Genomic DNA, 17,144 nt, shown 5'->3' on the forward strand with positions numbered 1-17,144 from the left:
CTAAAATAACTCATTATTCTCCTTGAGACTATGTTTACCATTTCCACACACAATATTGAAAAGTTTAATGTTTCTACTCAGATCAATGTGCATATTAACTAGGTTATGGCAGAACGTAGACTGAGCCCATGTTAGACTGGGATGTATCAGCAATAATATGTCATAATATTCAACCTCACATAAAATGCAAATTATGTAATGTTGTTTATACTGAGTAGCATGTTGCATATTTTAAAACTACCCATGCATTGTGTAAATTCATGAACTCAAGGGAAGTATTTCAACCATTTTAATGTTTGCATAACATTATATTAAAGTAAAAAAAATTACACATCAAAGGACCAAAGCAATGTTCATAGTACTGTGTACAGTCAGTTCTCACCAACTCTGTTAACTTTGTTAAATGTCTTTCATATTTATTATTTATTATTATTATTATTTCACGTATGAGTTTCTGCCTTACTTTGTAACACCTTTGTAATGACTTTTTGTTTTTGAAAGTTATGTTAATTAATTTAAATCAGATTGATTTTTGGAGAAAACAAAGCCATAGTATTCCATAAATATTTTTTTTTGTCATGTGCATTTCTTCATGTTGTTGTTATTATTATTATTTATTGTTTTTTTATCCATTATTGCTCAGTAGATTCTTCCCATCCCTCCTCCCACCCTCCTTCAGCTACAGATGGTGCAACAGGTGCAAATGCCACTGATAATGCAAATGCCAGCTTAGTCAATGGTACGTCAAGAACACCTAGCTTGTTTTATTTGATAGATTTCTCTCCTGACTATATAAGATTCCCTCTTCCTTTTATGAACTGCACAGATGTTGTATGTGCATGTGATTACCCTCTGAGAGATCCTACTCCATAAACTCTATAGTAGCTTATAAGAGATGCCACAAAGATGCTGCGACTTACTTTATTCACACAGAATTAAGCATGGGAGAGGAAGAAGCAGGAATTACGATTTATTTGCCATTAATTAAAACTGCAATTAAAAGGAAACTTTTGAGTTGCCTTTACATGAAGTTTCATTGTAAAGCTCCTTATGCATTTGTCAGCATAGATCTGAAGAAAGCCGTGATAAATGGATTATATCTTCTTCTGATGTGGCGCTCTCATAAGTATTCATATAGTCTTCATGTAGTTCTGAGAAATAGTGCTGGGATCAGGAATCTGGCTCAATTTCAACTCAATTTTCAACAGTGCGTTAGGAAAAACTTTTGCTGCTTTGAGCATCTTTTTTGGAAGAGACCGACTGAAAAGTTATGTTTGTGGATATTTGTGTATGCCCTTAGACAGTGATCATTTAATGAGCCTGCCTGTATTTACTAAAAAGAAAAAAACCCAAATATTACTGTAGTCAATTTTGACTGTCTCTTAGTACAGATTCTTGACCCCACTTGTTAGCATGCAGATATTTCAGTATCTCTTCTAATAGTCTAATTCCAGTGTTAAATGGAATGGGTCAATATTAGTCTAGGCATCAGCTGTATTTTTCTGATAATCAGATACATTAGTCTTTATTTGTCATAGAAACCTTTCCCTCTGTACAGCTGACAAAAGTAATTCTACTTTTCATCGTGTTGGTGATAGAAATTTTTTTCCATGCAGGTCAGTAGTTTTGCATTATGCATGTGAAACTAGTTTCTGACATAGCAATACCAAGTACTAAACGAGTACTGAGAGTTATTAGTGTAATAGCTTATTGAAAGCAATGACGTAGGAAATCCTGGAGTCTATTTTTAAATAATTTTATTATAATTTAAAAAAAAAAACTTATAACCAGATCTAAAACTTTACTCCTGCACATTTTAAGTTTGCTGGAAAACTAGGATTTGCAGTCTACATCTCACTGCATGACAGGAACCTCTATCATTCTGGTTCCAATACCACAATTTCAGATTCTTTTAAGAGAGCAAGAACCCGGATATTAATGATGAATATTTCATTCTCCATTCTTTATGCTCTGTAATTCTGCTCTGTTGTGTGTAAAACAAACATATGCATACAACAAAGTCTTACCAGATACCCTCCTTCAATCCCGCTGGAGACTGCAGTATTACATTTATGCTCAGTCCTGCAAGTTGCTGAGTACCAAGTCAGACATCTGCTTAAGTGCTTTGCTGGATGAGAACTACTGCTCAGCAAGGGGCAGAAATGAGTCTGAAGTTGTTCTGACTTGGTCTCTCTGTTAGCAAGTTTTAGTTGTCTGGTAAATGTCTGTTGTGTTTGGTCTTAATTCCTGAATTTAATTCGGAAATTGAGTTCCAAGTGATAAATCAGTGTCTTAAGTATGTGATTTTACATCATCATCTCTCCGCTCAGAAACAATAGTTACTGTCCCTGTTTATCTTGGAGTTGAGAGATACATACTCAATTCTTGTCAGTGCACAAAGTGTAGAAGTCATTTTTTTTTGTGCAGCTCAGTATGTTTTTGCTTTTAACTCTTCCGAGGTGAGGCAGTTGAATTAGTTCTGCAGATCTTTGAGCAACATGAACAGGAGATACTTTCCATAATTCAACTTATCTGACATGGTGTTCAGAGAAGAACTGAGACTTGGCAAGTAGAGTTAGATCTGAGTGCTTTGAAATTGTGTCGAAAATTGCCAAAGTCTGATTTCTGTTTATACTATACATGTTTCTAGTTAGCAGTGATGATGAGTTGGAGAATACTTAAAATGTAGGAGTGTCTTGGAGGGAGTTTGGAGGGGAGAAAGGAAGGAATAAAGTGAGTTCTAAAGCAAGGAGACCAAGTTCATGTAGATATTTTTTCAGTCTGGATGAAATGAATCTTTTCAGTAATGTCTGAGAATTGTCCCTGAGATGTGATTGGAAACAAGCATTTTTACCTAAAGTCTAATACCTCTGTTTGTAGAAAATACCTTCAAATAAGAAAAAAAAATTACATGCTTGAAAAAGTACTTAGCTCAGGAAATGCTATTGCTTGTTACTTGAAAATCAACACGTTACCATTTCAGATAAAATATTGTTATTGTCTTAGTTGTCAGTATATAGTTGACACAAAAGTAGTATTTTGTTTTCAGTCAGTGAACTTAGAGTGATAAATTCCTATAGTTTTGTGACACAGCCTGTTATCTGTTGTGTCGCAGGAACTGTTATAAATTCTGTTGGGTTCTAGTTGCTGAGATTAAAATACATAATTTTTTGATGGTCTCTGTTAAGACTATGGACATTATGTTCAGTTTTTAAAAGATTACAAGTTAAGGTTGTAAACAGATCAGAAAATTTTACAGAAAGGTAGTAATTTGTACAGAAATTTGTCTAATTTTAAAGTACAGTGTTTAGAAAAGGTAAATTTTTTAAAAGAAAATATGGGAAGCAGCAATCACTGTTTACAGCTCGGTTGCTCCAGATTTGATTTACTTAGAGAAAGGATTGCTTATCATTATCCAGTAGAGCACTCCCCAATTCCTAAATCAGGATTTCCACACTGGGTTGTTGGGTTACTTTTGGCATTTGGTACTCAGAGAATTTGTTACTTAAAATTATATTCCGATGTAGAAATAACCATACCAGGCTCAGAGAAATGTCTCAGCTGAAATACTTCACATCTACTGTTAATTCTGTCAGTTCTGGCGTATGTACACTACTGTTCAATTCCTGCAAGGCAATTTGCAGTTTTAATACATTTTAAAGTATTTTCTGAATTTTAAGTGAAGTTATTTAGTGAAGTTATTTAGTTATTTAGAAGTTATTTAGAAGAATTATCTAAAACTTCCTATTTGATACAGTGGAATCAGATTTCTTCTTTTGTAATTAACCTGTGTTTTACTGATGCATTGACTCTGATATCACACTGCATGAGAGAATTCCTAATGATTCACTTCAGATATGTTTGATGTCACTTTTCCCCCTATATATAGATTTGCAATGTGCGTCTGTTCTTACTAGCTGCCGAATATAACTGACTTGGCATGAAGAGGGTTATAACTATTGCAACATGAGACATTTTGGAAAATCAGTAGGGTATTTTATACTCTTTTCCTCTATCATGGCACGTGAGGACATAACTCAATTAGCTTTTTCAGCTGATTCCAAGCAGCTACTCCAATGTACAAATAATTTCTAATGACAGTGATAAGTCTTTGTTATTCTGTCTCATTGACTCTTCATAAAGGGCTGGGAGAGGTAAAGGAGGGGGGAGTCTTTTCTTGGAAAGTTTATTTGCAGAAGTAACTGTCTTTTGGAGTAAGAACATTGGCAGTGATGGTACCATGGGTATGTTCCAAAAGACAGAAATTTTAGTAAGGCAAGGCAACATGCAAAACATTTTATATTCAAATTCAAAACCTTCAAAGCAACTGCAGAATACAAGTCATATTAGGAAGCTCCATATTCTTGTCTAAACCTCCTGATTTTTCATCCCTGCTCAGAAAAGTGATAAAAATAAACTCGGATGAATCTCTCCAGATTTCAGGGCCCAAACACTGTTTCTTTTACTTACTTATTTCCAAAAAGAAGAAAATATTTGCAAAATTATGTAAAATATACTATTTGTGAAGAATTATATATAAAACTATTATCAAAATATTAATAAATACTCATCCTTTTAATGTTTCTAAACAATGCACAAAGGTCAGAAAGATGGGATAGTATTTCTGGTCCTAGCACTAACTGAAAGGAGAAAGGATCTCTCAGCAGTAGTGATTCTATCATCTTAATTTCTTTCTTTGTTCATATTTTATAGCCAAGTGCAGGCTTAAAATTATTTGGAACGGGAGCAAATAAATCCTTTACAGCTTTCTTTTCTTTATCATAATGACCTAAATTACCAATTCTTTGTTATTTTATCTGAATGATTGGAATATAACTAGCTGTGATGACTTCTCCCCTGATTCCCCCCCTCCAGTAACCTACATGCAGTAGCTGCTAAGGTTAAGAATTTATTTCCTAAATACCTGTGTTTACATTGTTGTTAACAATTGTCCATTTTGTATACTGGTATTTTTAGGTGGCCGGGGTAGATGAATTGTTAGTGTAATTCGTTACAAGAGTTATGATACCCCTAATAAATAGCAGATACGTACCATAAAGTTAAATACTTTGGTTTACATAGAAAAAACAGTGTATTTTGTGCTTGCTAGTTATGAAAGTCATGGTTTTGGGCTTTTTTTGGATTTTTTTTTAAGTTGAAGAATTTGCAATTCTACTGCTTGAAGGTTTTGAATTGTATTCTGAAAAAGGAACTATAGAGCAGACTGTCTGCTCTAAATTAATGTTTTCCAGCTCTTAAGGAAGGCTTAATCCTCTAGCCAGAGATCAGAATCTCTAGACTTCCACTAGCTTTATTAAAAACCATTCTAAGAAAAATAGCCATTAGGCAGATATGAACTATGCACTGTAGGCAAAAATTTTTAAGGAAATTTCACAATGAAAATGAACTTGGGTTTGGTCAGGTTCATAGATTCATGTCTCATGGCAAAACATAAGTCTTTGGAAGATAGATACTGCCTTTTTAAAAGTCATATTATAGCCAAGGTGGGAATAGAGTTAGAAATATAGACAAGTAGTTGATGCTAAATGGTTTACTTCAGCATACTTTAGTAATCCATCTGAGTATTGAGATGAATATATGTAGTGAGACATCCTTTACTGTAATTCTGTGCTTTTGAATTTCTCGGTGCCTGTAGTATATTAGCAGGGGTGAAATGTTATGATGATAAATTTGGTAATTTTTGCTCTTTTTGACAGGGAAGTTTTTAGTGATCTCCCAATTACTGAACATACAAACATGCAAGAAATGCATCTTAGCCTTTCAATTTTGCTACTATTTATTCACAGCATAGAGTGAAAAAATTAATACACATGTTGAAGTGTAATTTCTGCTGCTTTATTGTACCAGCTGTATTATTGCAGGAAATCAAAAGAGCAAGGCTTAACTGCTGTTACATTTTTCAATGAACTCTGATATATTTCTTATTAGAATGTGTCAAAAATCCTGTAAAGGTGTTTTAATTATTAATTTTGCTTAGTGTTATTTTTTATTGTGCATTATACAATACACAACTACAAAATTATACAATATGCAACTACAAAACGAGAATGTCATCCATTCTGAATGTAATATTTATAAAACTCAAGTAGTCTTTTCCATAAGATAAATTCATGTATCACTGTGAAAGTTTCATAAGGGAACCCAGCCAGAAATTTTGAATACCTTTCAAATTGTTTACTGGTTATTCTGAATACCAAAGTTTTGTATGCTCTAATTTGTATTTTGCCATTTTTATTTCCCACACACTTTCAAATGATATATTTTTGGCTTAAAAAAATCAAATAAGGATTTTGGTATGGTAAGACTATATGTAGCTAAAATACTAAACTGGAAATTACAGATGCACTTGGCAAATTGTTCTTTAGGATAAATCTGAATATAGGATGATCACCTGTCACTTGTATTTACAGGAGTAAGTTGCTAAATAATTCAGCCAAGTAGGGAAGATGTAATTTAAAAAACCGTATCTGGTTTAATTTTTATTTTTTTTATATTTATTAACATTGTTATTTATATTTTGTCTTAGTTTTCTAAAATAATGAATTTAATTCTGGAATACATTAAGGAAATTGTACTTTATACTGGTGTGTGCCAGCTTTCTGAAATTTCAGTTCAGGAATATTATTCAAATTCTGCTTCCCACTGGCTTCTTTTTATTAGTTTCAGCCTCTTAATTTACGCAATTTGCTCAAAAATATGTGCTGGTACTTAGTATTTTACATGTTGCAACATCGAACTTGACTTGACTGCAGTTCCTTGAATGTGTCCAGCTAAGTTGTCCATGCTTCTAAGTAAACATATGGTAACAATGGCTACTGATCATAAATAAGTATCTGTAACATGCTCATTACTTTTGTCTGCCCTTTTTATTTAAATTCCCATTTTCATGTTCTGTCTTGGGTGAAGATTGTTTACTGTCTGTTGTCTGTTGAAATTTTTCATCATATAGGCAAAATGCAGGATGGGAATATGGAGAACAGCCAGAACAAAGGTAATCTTCTTTCATATTAAGGAGGTTGTGGATTTTGTTTTTAGCGTGTAGATAAATTCTGTTAAAAAATAAAACGAAAATTTGTGATTTGTGCCTGTGTGTAAAAGTGGCCCTACGTTCAAACAGAATGTTAAAAAAACCCCAAACAACCAAACCCAGCAAAAAAACAAAACAAAACAACAAAGAGGTTGTAACTTCTACAGAATTTTGATATATCAGATACATCTTTAGGATAGGCCAAGATCAGTATTTCTAATAAGCCATTTATAGATGATACTTTCATGTCACAAAGCTCATTTGAGTTCATTTTTCTTGTGCAAGTTATGTATGCTCTGTGCTGTTAGTGAATTTCCAACATTATTCTTGACATGTCTTGTCATCTTTGGTGTGTAATGGCGTTGTACGGACATATTTTCTTTTGCAGGGAGAAGGTAAAGCAATAACAAAAGGCAACTTTAAAGCCAAGAGGTTATTTAGCAATATAAAAGAATATTATAAGGGTAAATAGCAGGAAGATTAAGAATCTTAAGAGTTTCTTATTTAATATACAATCTCAGGAAGAAATTGAAGTAAATATTTTGCTTTCTCTGAAGCAAAGTCATGGTTCCCTTTTTATTATATGAAACACAGCTCTTGTGATTTCCTTGGGCTATGCCAAATAAGTAAATTAAACTATAACTTTCTTTTCTCAGATAATACTAAGATTGCAAAGGTTATGAATCAGAAACTGAATAGATAAACTCAGTAGTTAATGGTACAAAACTATTAAATAAAATTACATTAAATTAATAAGTTTTAAGGTTAGATAGATGAATTAAATTTCCAGGTCAAATAAGCATGGTTTTGTACAATCTGTTCATGAATATCAAAGCAAAGCTATTTCATCTCATTCTATTTAATTTACTTATGTCTGTGTTCAACACAAAACAGACACATACACATATATAAACTGGAATGTCATTGCTTTTAAAAAACATGTCTTTCTCTTTGATACTAAAATAAAGTTTCCTTATATTAGCCATAGCATTCTTTCAAGAAAGGATGGTTTAGCCTTTAAATTTTGTGCATTTTTTATGGTGGAATGATGATGGTATCGCCATTGGACCTGATGGTTAAGTTACTTGAACACTGAATGCTAAGGAAACTTTTGAAGTGTGGTATTATCTAGAATAGTGGTTTGCAAAGTATGGTCCACTGGTCACTGAGGTGCCCATGCAGTCAAGAGAATTGGTGCACGGATCATCTGTGGAACCACATTACCTTTAAAATGTTTTCATTAAAAATGTGATTATAAGGGTGCGTTGTAATATATGAGACATACTAAAACTTAGAGAAATATAGACTATTTGCCCAATCATTTGAGATCTGCTATTCTAGGAAGTCCTGCAGTACCGATGTACTGTTACTTGCCAAGCAATTTGCAAGACATTAAATGATATATATGTGTATAACACAGAATGTCATTGGTGGCTTAAAAAATTAAAAAAAAATAAGTAAAAATCAATGGTTTTCATGGTACTTGACAAACAGCGCAGTACATATCCCCGTATGTATGGAGTGCACATGGGTATCCTTGTACATCTGTGCCCCTGCAGAACCCCACTGGGTCTCATAGGGGCATCTGTCTGCCATGGAAGCGAAGTGTAATTCTATGCGTAGTTACAATCATTTGTGTTGCAATCAGCCCCTGCAACGGGTGTTGCTGGTTGAATTCAGTAAGTATCAACACTAAGATAAAAAAGAATAGTTTTGGAGTAACAGTTTTGTTCTGCATTATTAGCCAAGCAGCAGGATGGGGCTGCTGCCATGGAGATGCAGCCACTGAAGAGCGCAGAAGGGGGAGAGGGAGATGACAAAGACAAGAAGAAATCCAACATGCACAAGAAAGAAAAATCTGTTCTTCAGGGAAAGCTGACCAAGCTGGCAGTCCAGATAGGCAAAGCAGGTATGACTGAATGGCAGTGTGTTATACTAGCAACAAAGGGTTTTAAAGCAAATTATTCTTAAAAGGGATAGACCTTTTTTACTGCAATATTTAGAAATAGGTCGTCATAATACTGTTTTAAGGATAGTATGTGGTATTGAAGATCTGTTCTTCTGAAACTTAGCTTTGACTGTCAAGAAACTGGAAGCTTTGGGCAACTTGGAGCGTAATGAATATTTGAATCAAAATGAAATGTAGCTTTTCTCATAATCAATATTCCCAAGTGCAGTAATTACATATTTGATTTCCTTTCCCCTTAGAACTTCTGAGTACACAGTTTCAGAATCTCTAATTTCATCTCAAAATATCACTCACACAGTATTTCCCTCTTATGGATTCTGAAATCATTTTCTTCTCTCTTAATATCCATGTTCCTGCCTTCTACCCAAATATGACACATCTGTTGACTCTTGTATCCAGTACCATCTGGTCCCTACTGTTATAAGTAGCAGTTCATCTGCAACATGTAGGTAGAAAGCGAAAATCTTCCATAATGACATAATGGTCATTAGGTTCATTTTTCTAGTGCTATTAAAGAGATCTTGATCTGGATAGAGATCAGATCAGATCCTGGATAGAGCCCTGTAGGGCTGAGGCCCTACAACAGATTCTTAACTGTTCAATCTCCTTCATGCTTCTTTACCAGTCTGTATTTTACCCTGCTATTCCTTATTCCTTTTTAAGTGCATTGCACTTAGCTGGTCACATAACCCCATGATGCCACTTCTGTCTCTTTGCCTGAACAGTGCATGACTTGGAATGTATGGTTATCATGTCTTTAATATCCGAATTCATGCGTTGCCCAGTTTTGTATTCCTCAAGCTTCTCTGATTTGTTGCTAGTTGTACAACAGTATGCATTGATATATAACCACTTCATTTCTCATGATCATTAATTTCTTAGATTAACTACCTTTCTACATTGCTTTCTGATTATTACTCTCCTTGGTATTTCGGCAGGCATGTGAATATCAATTTTAAAGTAATTGTATAGGGATTTCTAACCATAATGTGGCAAGTAATATGAATTAAATTAATTAATCATTACCTCGTTTGGTTTTTCTTTGTCATTGGGCAGTCTATGGGGATGTCTTGTGTCATCATGAGTATTTGCCTGTACAATATTTTAATGGATTTTCCTTTATCCTCTGGAACTTAGTGATCCCCCAGACTCATCTGTTTCCTGTCAACCTTAGCATCCTTCAGCTTACCAATTTTTTTTTTTAAATTTCAGTTTAAAGGCATGAAATTCACAGCATTCTCCTTCTCCTTTATGATCTTGTTAGAGAGAAATTAATTTATTCTGAAATGCAGGCTTAACTGCTTCATAGAAACCTGACCAAGAGCAAGGCAAAATAGATGTTCTAGTGGAGTTTTTATTTCTTTATTCAAATCCAGGAACAAAATTGTGGAGGAAGAGTGCTATCTTAGCAAAGTCTGTGTCATTGGGAGAGCATATTAAATCCCTGAGATATTTTGTGAATTCTGTGAAATATTTACTAGTGTCCCTTGTGCTGTGCGGTCAGTGTTGTACCTCTTTTCAGCCTCTCCTCATAAAAATGTGCACTGTTTGCGTATGTCCCTTTGAAATGGGAAACCTTGGAAACACTGTTATTTATCACATTTTCAAGAAAAACAGTTAAAATCTGTTCTGTAGATGATTCTGCAGTATTGCCTCATTGTATTCAGCCAGACACGTCAGTAGGGCTTTTCTAACATATTTTCTACAGCAACATAAACTACAGGAGACTCCTTTTCTCGAGCCCCTTAAGATAAACTTATTTAAAAGAAAGATGAATGTTTGAATATAGAGTAGTCATTTGTAAAAGGTGGAGGTTAAAAGGACAGATAAATGTTGTACCAGGCAAAGTAATGTACTAAATTGGAAAAACTTAGCAACAGCAGAGCTCCTCTTGAACTAGGGTGACTGAGAAGTTTTAAAGGCAGAAATAAGATGGTGCTTAAAAATTAATGCAGTATGATTCAGCTGTTCTGTAGAATTCAGTGTTTCTTTATTCACTGGAATGCGTGGTGGTTGAAAATGCATTATAGTAGTGGTTTTTCTACATTGCAAAATTTATCATCATCATTATTATTGGTACTGGTGAAAAATGTCACATAGAATAAGAAAATAATTACATATCAAATTCAAATGTAGATTTCTAATTGTGCATGGTTTTAATTGTGTTTTGTTTTATAGTAATCGATTATTTCTATTTGCAGGTTTGGTGATGTCTGCCATCACTGTAATAATTTTGGTACTATATTTTGCCATTGACACATTTGTGGTCAACAAGAAACAGTGGTTGCCTGAGTGCACTCCTGTCTATGTTCAGTATTTTGTTAAATTCTTCATTATTGGTGTTACTGTACTTGTGGTTGCCGTTCCTGAGGGACTTCCACTTGCTGTCACTATTTCTCTGGCTTATTCTGTAAAGGTAAGAAACATTAAACATAATTGTGGGGGAAAAATGCTGTTCAGTTGAGTTTGCTAGTGAGTTAGTCTTCACGTTTTATTAGGTTTGATGAAAATTTGCCTGTAGATTAATGTGCTCAAAATATTAATGAGAGTGAAATTTCTTTAAAGTGAAACTTGGCTTTATATTGAAAGTATTTCTGACAAAAATGCAAGTACATATGTATTCTAATACATATCTTTAAAACTACACAGTGGAGGAATATCAACTAGTAGAAATACCTTTCTGTAAGGTTACCAGGAACTTAATGAGTAGAATTTACTATGAGAATAGTCCAGTCTTTTGGTACAGAATAACTTTGTCTTCAGATTTTCTTGTGCAACAGTACAAAGTTTTGACAAGGATTTGAAGTCTTCGGGGACACCTTTCAAAGAAATTCCAGTTTCACTGGAGCTTTCATGTACTTTTCTTAAACGCAGTTGCAGGTCTTTGTAGCCAATGTAAATGATTCTTTTAGAAAATTAAAGAGGATTAAAATCCTGGACTTGTGGATTACTCCATTATCTATCTAGGAGTTTTCTCAGATTATTTTAGCAGTTTAGTCAGATGGGCCTTATTTAAACGTTCTGGGATTCTTAGATGAAGATTTTGTAAAGTTTAGTTCCATTTACTATGTAAACAAATTAACAGAAGGACATTACGAAGGAATAGCTTGATTTATATGTAGCCAAACATCATTATTATTAGGAAAGAAGAGCGCATCTCAAACATGGGATTTTGCTAATAAAGACTGTAGCTGCTTTTAAAATATTTTCCAGTTCTCCTTGTGTCCTTCATCTGACACATGCAGAACATTCATGTGCATCTGTATTTGCAGTATCAGTCTGCAGTACAGCTTTGTGTACAACTGGTGATGTTGTGCCCTGGGAGTATAAGATATGGTTGGACAGTAAGTGTCAGGTGATTGGGCACGGAGTTTTTTTAATATTGAAAACATATAAACAAGGATAACATGTATTTCCAGGATGACTGTGCGTCCTGTGAAAAATATGCACTGTGGAATGGAGTACTCTACAATGGTGGTTTTTTGTGGGTGGGGTTGTGGGTTTTTTGTTTGGTGGGGTTGGTTTTTTTTTTTTGCTTGTTGGTTTCTTTATTTCTTTCCTAAAATGTATAGTCCCTCTGTGTGCTGCAGGATAACATCCTGACATTGGAAAAAGTATAAAAAAAAAAAAATCTAATATTTGCTATAATAATACTGATTTAAAACATCCTCTTATCCTCACTTTCTTCAGCTAATCTTTGCTGTTCCAGCTATTCTTTAAAATGTATATATACTGCAAAAAATGATGGAATTATGTTGGCTTATCAAAGGCAAAATTATTTCAGGGATAGTCACTGCTTGGTTGTCTGTAACTAGGGCTTGGGTTATTTGCCCCGATCAAAGGTCTGGTTTAGTGAGCATAATGTTCTCATCAACAAGAGTACATACATACATTTTTGCTTTTTATAACTGATGTTAAAAATCTGTCAAAGCAAATCTTGAAGGTTTTTTCTTTTGCTTTTTCTCAGAAAATGATGAAGGATAACAATCTGGTCCGCCACTTAGATGCTTGTGAAACTATGGGTAATGCTACAGCCATCTGCTCCGACAAAACAGGGACATTAACAACCAACCGGATGACGGTCGTCCAAGCCTATGTTGGTGATGTCCACTACAAAGAGATCCCTGACCCAGATTCTCTACCTGCCAAAACCCTTGATTTGCTGGTTAATGCAATTGCTATCAACAGTGCTTACACTACAAAAATTCTGGTAAGTAGGCTGCTTCTGTCAATAAAATGAAACATAGCAGGAGGAGTTGTAATTTTTTTAAGCAATGTTAATTCCTTAACACTCTGTTGTTGATTATGAAGTGTTAAATACTGTTGAGGTCATCAAAATGAGAACAGGTGCTGTACAAACTGTATATTTTATGTTTTTCTTTTAAGGATAGGGATGTACTTATAAGTACAAGACCGTGCTACATTTAAAAAACTTCTGCTGTTGTTAGATTGGGATGTTCCAGTTTTGGTGCAGGTAAATTTGCTAACACAACTAGTTTTCACTGAGACTTCATATGTGTAAAATTATTTTTGTGTGTCTAAGAACTTTCAATTAATTCTCAAATAGGACAAATTGGATTGGTTAAATCAGTGAGGTTAATGATCTTTATTCATTCTGGCTTCAAGTGAATTACATCCAGAAGTATTTTATTCAGTCTGTAAAGGAGGGCAAAATGGTAATATCCTGTTTGCTTGTGGCATTAGATTCTTATGTACAGAGCTAATTACGAGGCCAGAAACTTTTGCAATTCCAATAGATTTGTTCTTTGAAAGGTCAAGCTTAATCTTAATATTGCAGAACAAATACATTTTTTTTTAGTTTATGTATTTATGTATTGTCCTTTTTATAGCTCTGTGCTGAGCTGCATAATATAGCCTTGCATGCACTTCATGTTTATTTTAAAAGTAGTCTTTTAAAACACAGTCGCAGAAAACAATTGGTGAAATACTGCTGAGTGCTGGAGCATGTATTGAAGTAAATATCTGGATATTATGGGAAGGTGTTTTTGAAATGAATGCTCCTGAGAATTGTTTAGCCAGGGTCAGTGTCTGAAGTCAAGCCACAGCTTAGGCGCGCTTCAGTCGTCTGTGCTGTGATGCACTCACTCTTGTGTTCTCACTGAAAGCTCGCTGGAAAGGAAATGTGGGGAGAACCAGCCCCTGAGGCAGCTTGAGTGGCGTCCTATATCAAGAGCAGACAGGGATTCACAAAAATGCTTCATCAGCTCAGAAAGATACTGTTAGTTGCCACCTTCCAGCTGAAATCAGCCAGCAATGTGAGTGTACCTCTTCTGTTGCACTGCAGAGATAAATAGCTCTAGTCAACTGAGGCTGGAGCTAGCCTTCCTGACTTTGAGTTCAGATACCCTGGAAGTGCACAGCTTACTCAGCTACGCACCAGTTTCAGCTGTGAGCATCCAGCTGGCAGCACCAGTTGTGAATCCTGGACCTTATTCTAGCCTTTTCCTATGGTCTGTCCAGGTCAAAATCAACCAGGGTAGCTGAAATGAAAGACGGCCCTTCCATTCCCAGGTGGTTCAGTGTAAATGCTATGTAACACCTCAGGGTGGATATTTTATCGTAGAGACTTTTGTAATCTAATTTGCAAACATCATGAAATTCAACAAGGCTAAGTGCAAGGTCCTGCACATGGACTGAGGCAATCGGATGCACGAAAACAGGCTGGGTGATGAATGGATTGAGAGCAGCCCTGTGGAGAAGGATTAGTGGATGGAAAACTGACCGTGAGCCAGCAATGTGCACTCACAGCCCAGAAAGCCAACCGTGTCCTGGGCTGCATCAAGAGAAGTGTGGGCAGCAGGGTGAGGGAGGGGATTCTTCCCCTCTGCTCTGCTCTCGTGAGACCCCACCTGCAGTGCTGTGTTCAGATCTGGGGGCACCGACATCAGGACACAGACCTGCTTGAGTGGGTCCTGGAGGGCCACAAAGATGCTCAGGGGGCTGAAGCACTTTCCCTGTGAGGACAGGATGAGAGAGTTGGGGGTGTTCAGCCTGGAGAAGAGAAGGCTCTGGGGAGACCTTATAGCTGCATCCCAGTACTTAAAGGGGCTACAGGAAAGGTGGGGAGGGATTCTTTATCAAGGGGTGTAGGGATAGGATGAGGGGTAACGGTTTTAAACTGAAAGAGGATAGATTTAGATTAGATATAAGTAAGAAATTCTTCCCTGTGAGGGTGGAGAGACACTGGCACAGGTTGCCCAGAGAAGCTGTGGCTGCCCCCTCCCTGGAAGGGTTCAAGGCCAGGTTGGACGGGGCTTTGGGCAACCTGGGCTGGTGGAAGGTGTCCCTGCCCATGGCAGGGGGTGGGACTAGATGAGCTTTAAGGTCCCTTCCAACCCAAACCACGCTATGATTTGTAAATTAGCAAGAATATTTTACTATTGCTGGATAAATCATGCTTACACAAATCAGTATAACATTTGATTGTTGGGGAGAGGAACATAGATCTTAGTTATTTTAATATTGTTACAGCTTAAGTAAGCTTAGGTACTTCCTTCTGTAGAAAGAGAAATAGAATAAAACATCCTCAACACACAGGCTGGGTTTAAGACAATCTGATAGAGACAAATTGGGATGAAGGATAGTAGGTAGCTGTATAAATTTGTGTTTGTATAACTGCTGCAGTGGTAATGCTAGTCACCAGCATCAGTCCTAGCTGTCACTATGGAGTTTGACTTTGGGAGAGCTTTGAGAGAATGATACCAATGTCAGCAGAATTTTCCTCATTCCTAAGAAACAACAAGGCACAGGGCTGGCAGATTGCTTGGTAGTTAAATCAGGTGTGACTGGCAGAGCAAGACTCAGTGTCAGCTGTGCTTCATTTGGTTTATATTTTGCTGTTTATTTTGAATGCTTGAGATCAAACACAGTAACAAAGTGTTTCTATTCAACTTCCATAACCAGTTCGCCCTCTCTGAATCTCAGATTAGATTTAGGTTTCTGTAAGGCATGGGAAGGCATCAGACTTTCCAGAGTGATGCATCTGTAATATTAAGTTTAATGTTCTGTCTTTCTCTTACAGTAGTAGTTTCCTTTAGCTGAAAATTTTCTCATCAGTATTAGTTCTAAAATTTCACTTTGGTCTCAAAAAATTAGGTATGTGTGCCTATTAAAAAGAGTCAATATTTCACCATTTCACCATTTTTTTTAGCTTTGATTTAGATTTGGGACGAATTCTCTGTAAGATTGATAAATGGATTAAATCCTCTGGAAGTCACCTTTGTGCTGGGTGCATATCAGATGACTACTTGAACTTATCTGTGTAAAATTAATGGGGATTTTTTAGCTATTATAGCAGCATCATAAGATCAAGCCTTGTGGTATGGACCCCATGAGAATAACAACTCCGGTATCAGAGGAGCTATTTTTATTCATGGTTTATAACAGACTTAAGCTAAATTTTAAGATAAAAGGTATTGTTCCATAGCCCACATTCATTTTAAATCTTAAATAAATACGGTAAAAAATACGTAAGGGAGTTGTTTCCAGGATGAAGTACACAGAATTATTTTTCTAGCTGCTAATACTGAATGCATACTTGTGCACTCATTCTTAGAGCATATTTAATCAAATTGTGAATATCAGCTCAAACCCAAAGGGCATATAAGTGTTATGTCGCTAAGACTGAATTTTTCATATTCTATTTTTAGCTATCTAGTTATGTGGATGCTGTAAATTGCGCTTTGTATGAACTTCTGTTCAGAGTGATCACATATGGGACCATAAAATTAGTCAAGATGCTCTGCTGAATGAGAAATATTCCCTCTTGCATTGTCTTTTGATTAAGGGGCAATTGAACCATTGATAAAAATATAAAAAGAAAATAATATCACTGCTTGGAATAAAAGATTTGAATTTCCCTGAGAAATTAAACACAAATTATTCCAACTGAACAATAGCATCATTAAATATAGTTCTTTTTAAGGCTTTCCAAGGATTAAGTTACTGGGTGAGCTGATTTTTGCATTCCATTAGCTTCAGAGCTGCTTTCAGGCTGTTTATGTGAAGCTGTTGTCCAGAAAACCTTTCTTTTCCAGTGTTCATGTTTTAGATAGCTTTTCTACATGGAAATAAAAATTAGACTTCATACATTTTTGCATGTGAGCT

The 17,144-nt window shown here is 35.5% G+C and overlaps 1 protein-coding gene across 8 annotated transcripts in view; it reads left to right on the forward strand.

Annotated features, from left to right (window-relative positions):
- Positions 1 to 17,144, forward strand: part of ATP2B2 (ATPase plasma membrane Ca2+ transporting 2) — a 431,184-nt gene that overhangs the window by 337,570 nt on the left and 76,470 nt on the right. For 4 of the 8 annotated variants that reach the window (XM_074836607.1, XM_074836599.1, XM_074836600.1 and 1 more), the window contains 5 exons: positions 644 to 739; positions 6,971 to 7,012; positions 8,793 to 8,957; positions 11,219 to 11,433; positions 12,985 to 13,227. In XM_074836607.1, coding sequence (XP_074692708.1) covers positions 644 to 739; positions 6,971 to 7,012; positions 8,793 to 8,957; positions 11,219 to 11,433; positions 12,985 to 13,227 — 761 coding nt within the window. The remainder of the gene's footprint in view (positions 1 to 643; positions 740 to 6,970; positions 7,013 to 8,792; positions 8,958 to 11,218; positions 11,434 to 12,984; positions 13,228 to 17,144) is intronic. The other 4 variants (XM_074836605.1, XM_074836603.1, XM_074836606.1 and 1 more) reach the window with 2 other exon arrangements.

The sequence above is a fragment of the Strix aluco genome, chromosome 11 (genome assembly GCF_031877795.1).
Source record: "Strix aluco isolate bStrAlu1 chromosome 11, bStrAlu1.hap1, whole genome shotgun sequence".
In the NCBI taxonomy this organism is placed as follows: domain Eukaryota; kingdom Metazoa; phylum Chordata; class Aves; order Strigiformes; family Strigidae; genus Strix; species Strix aluco.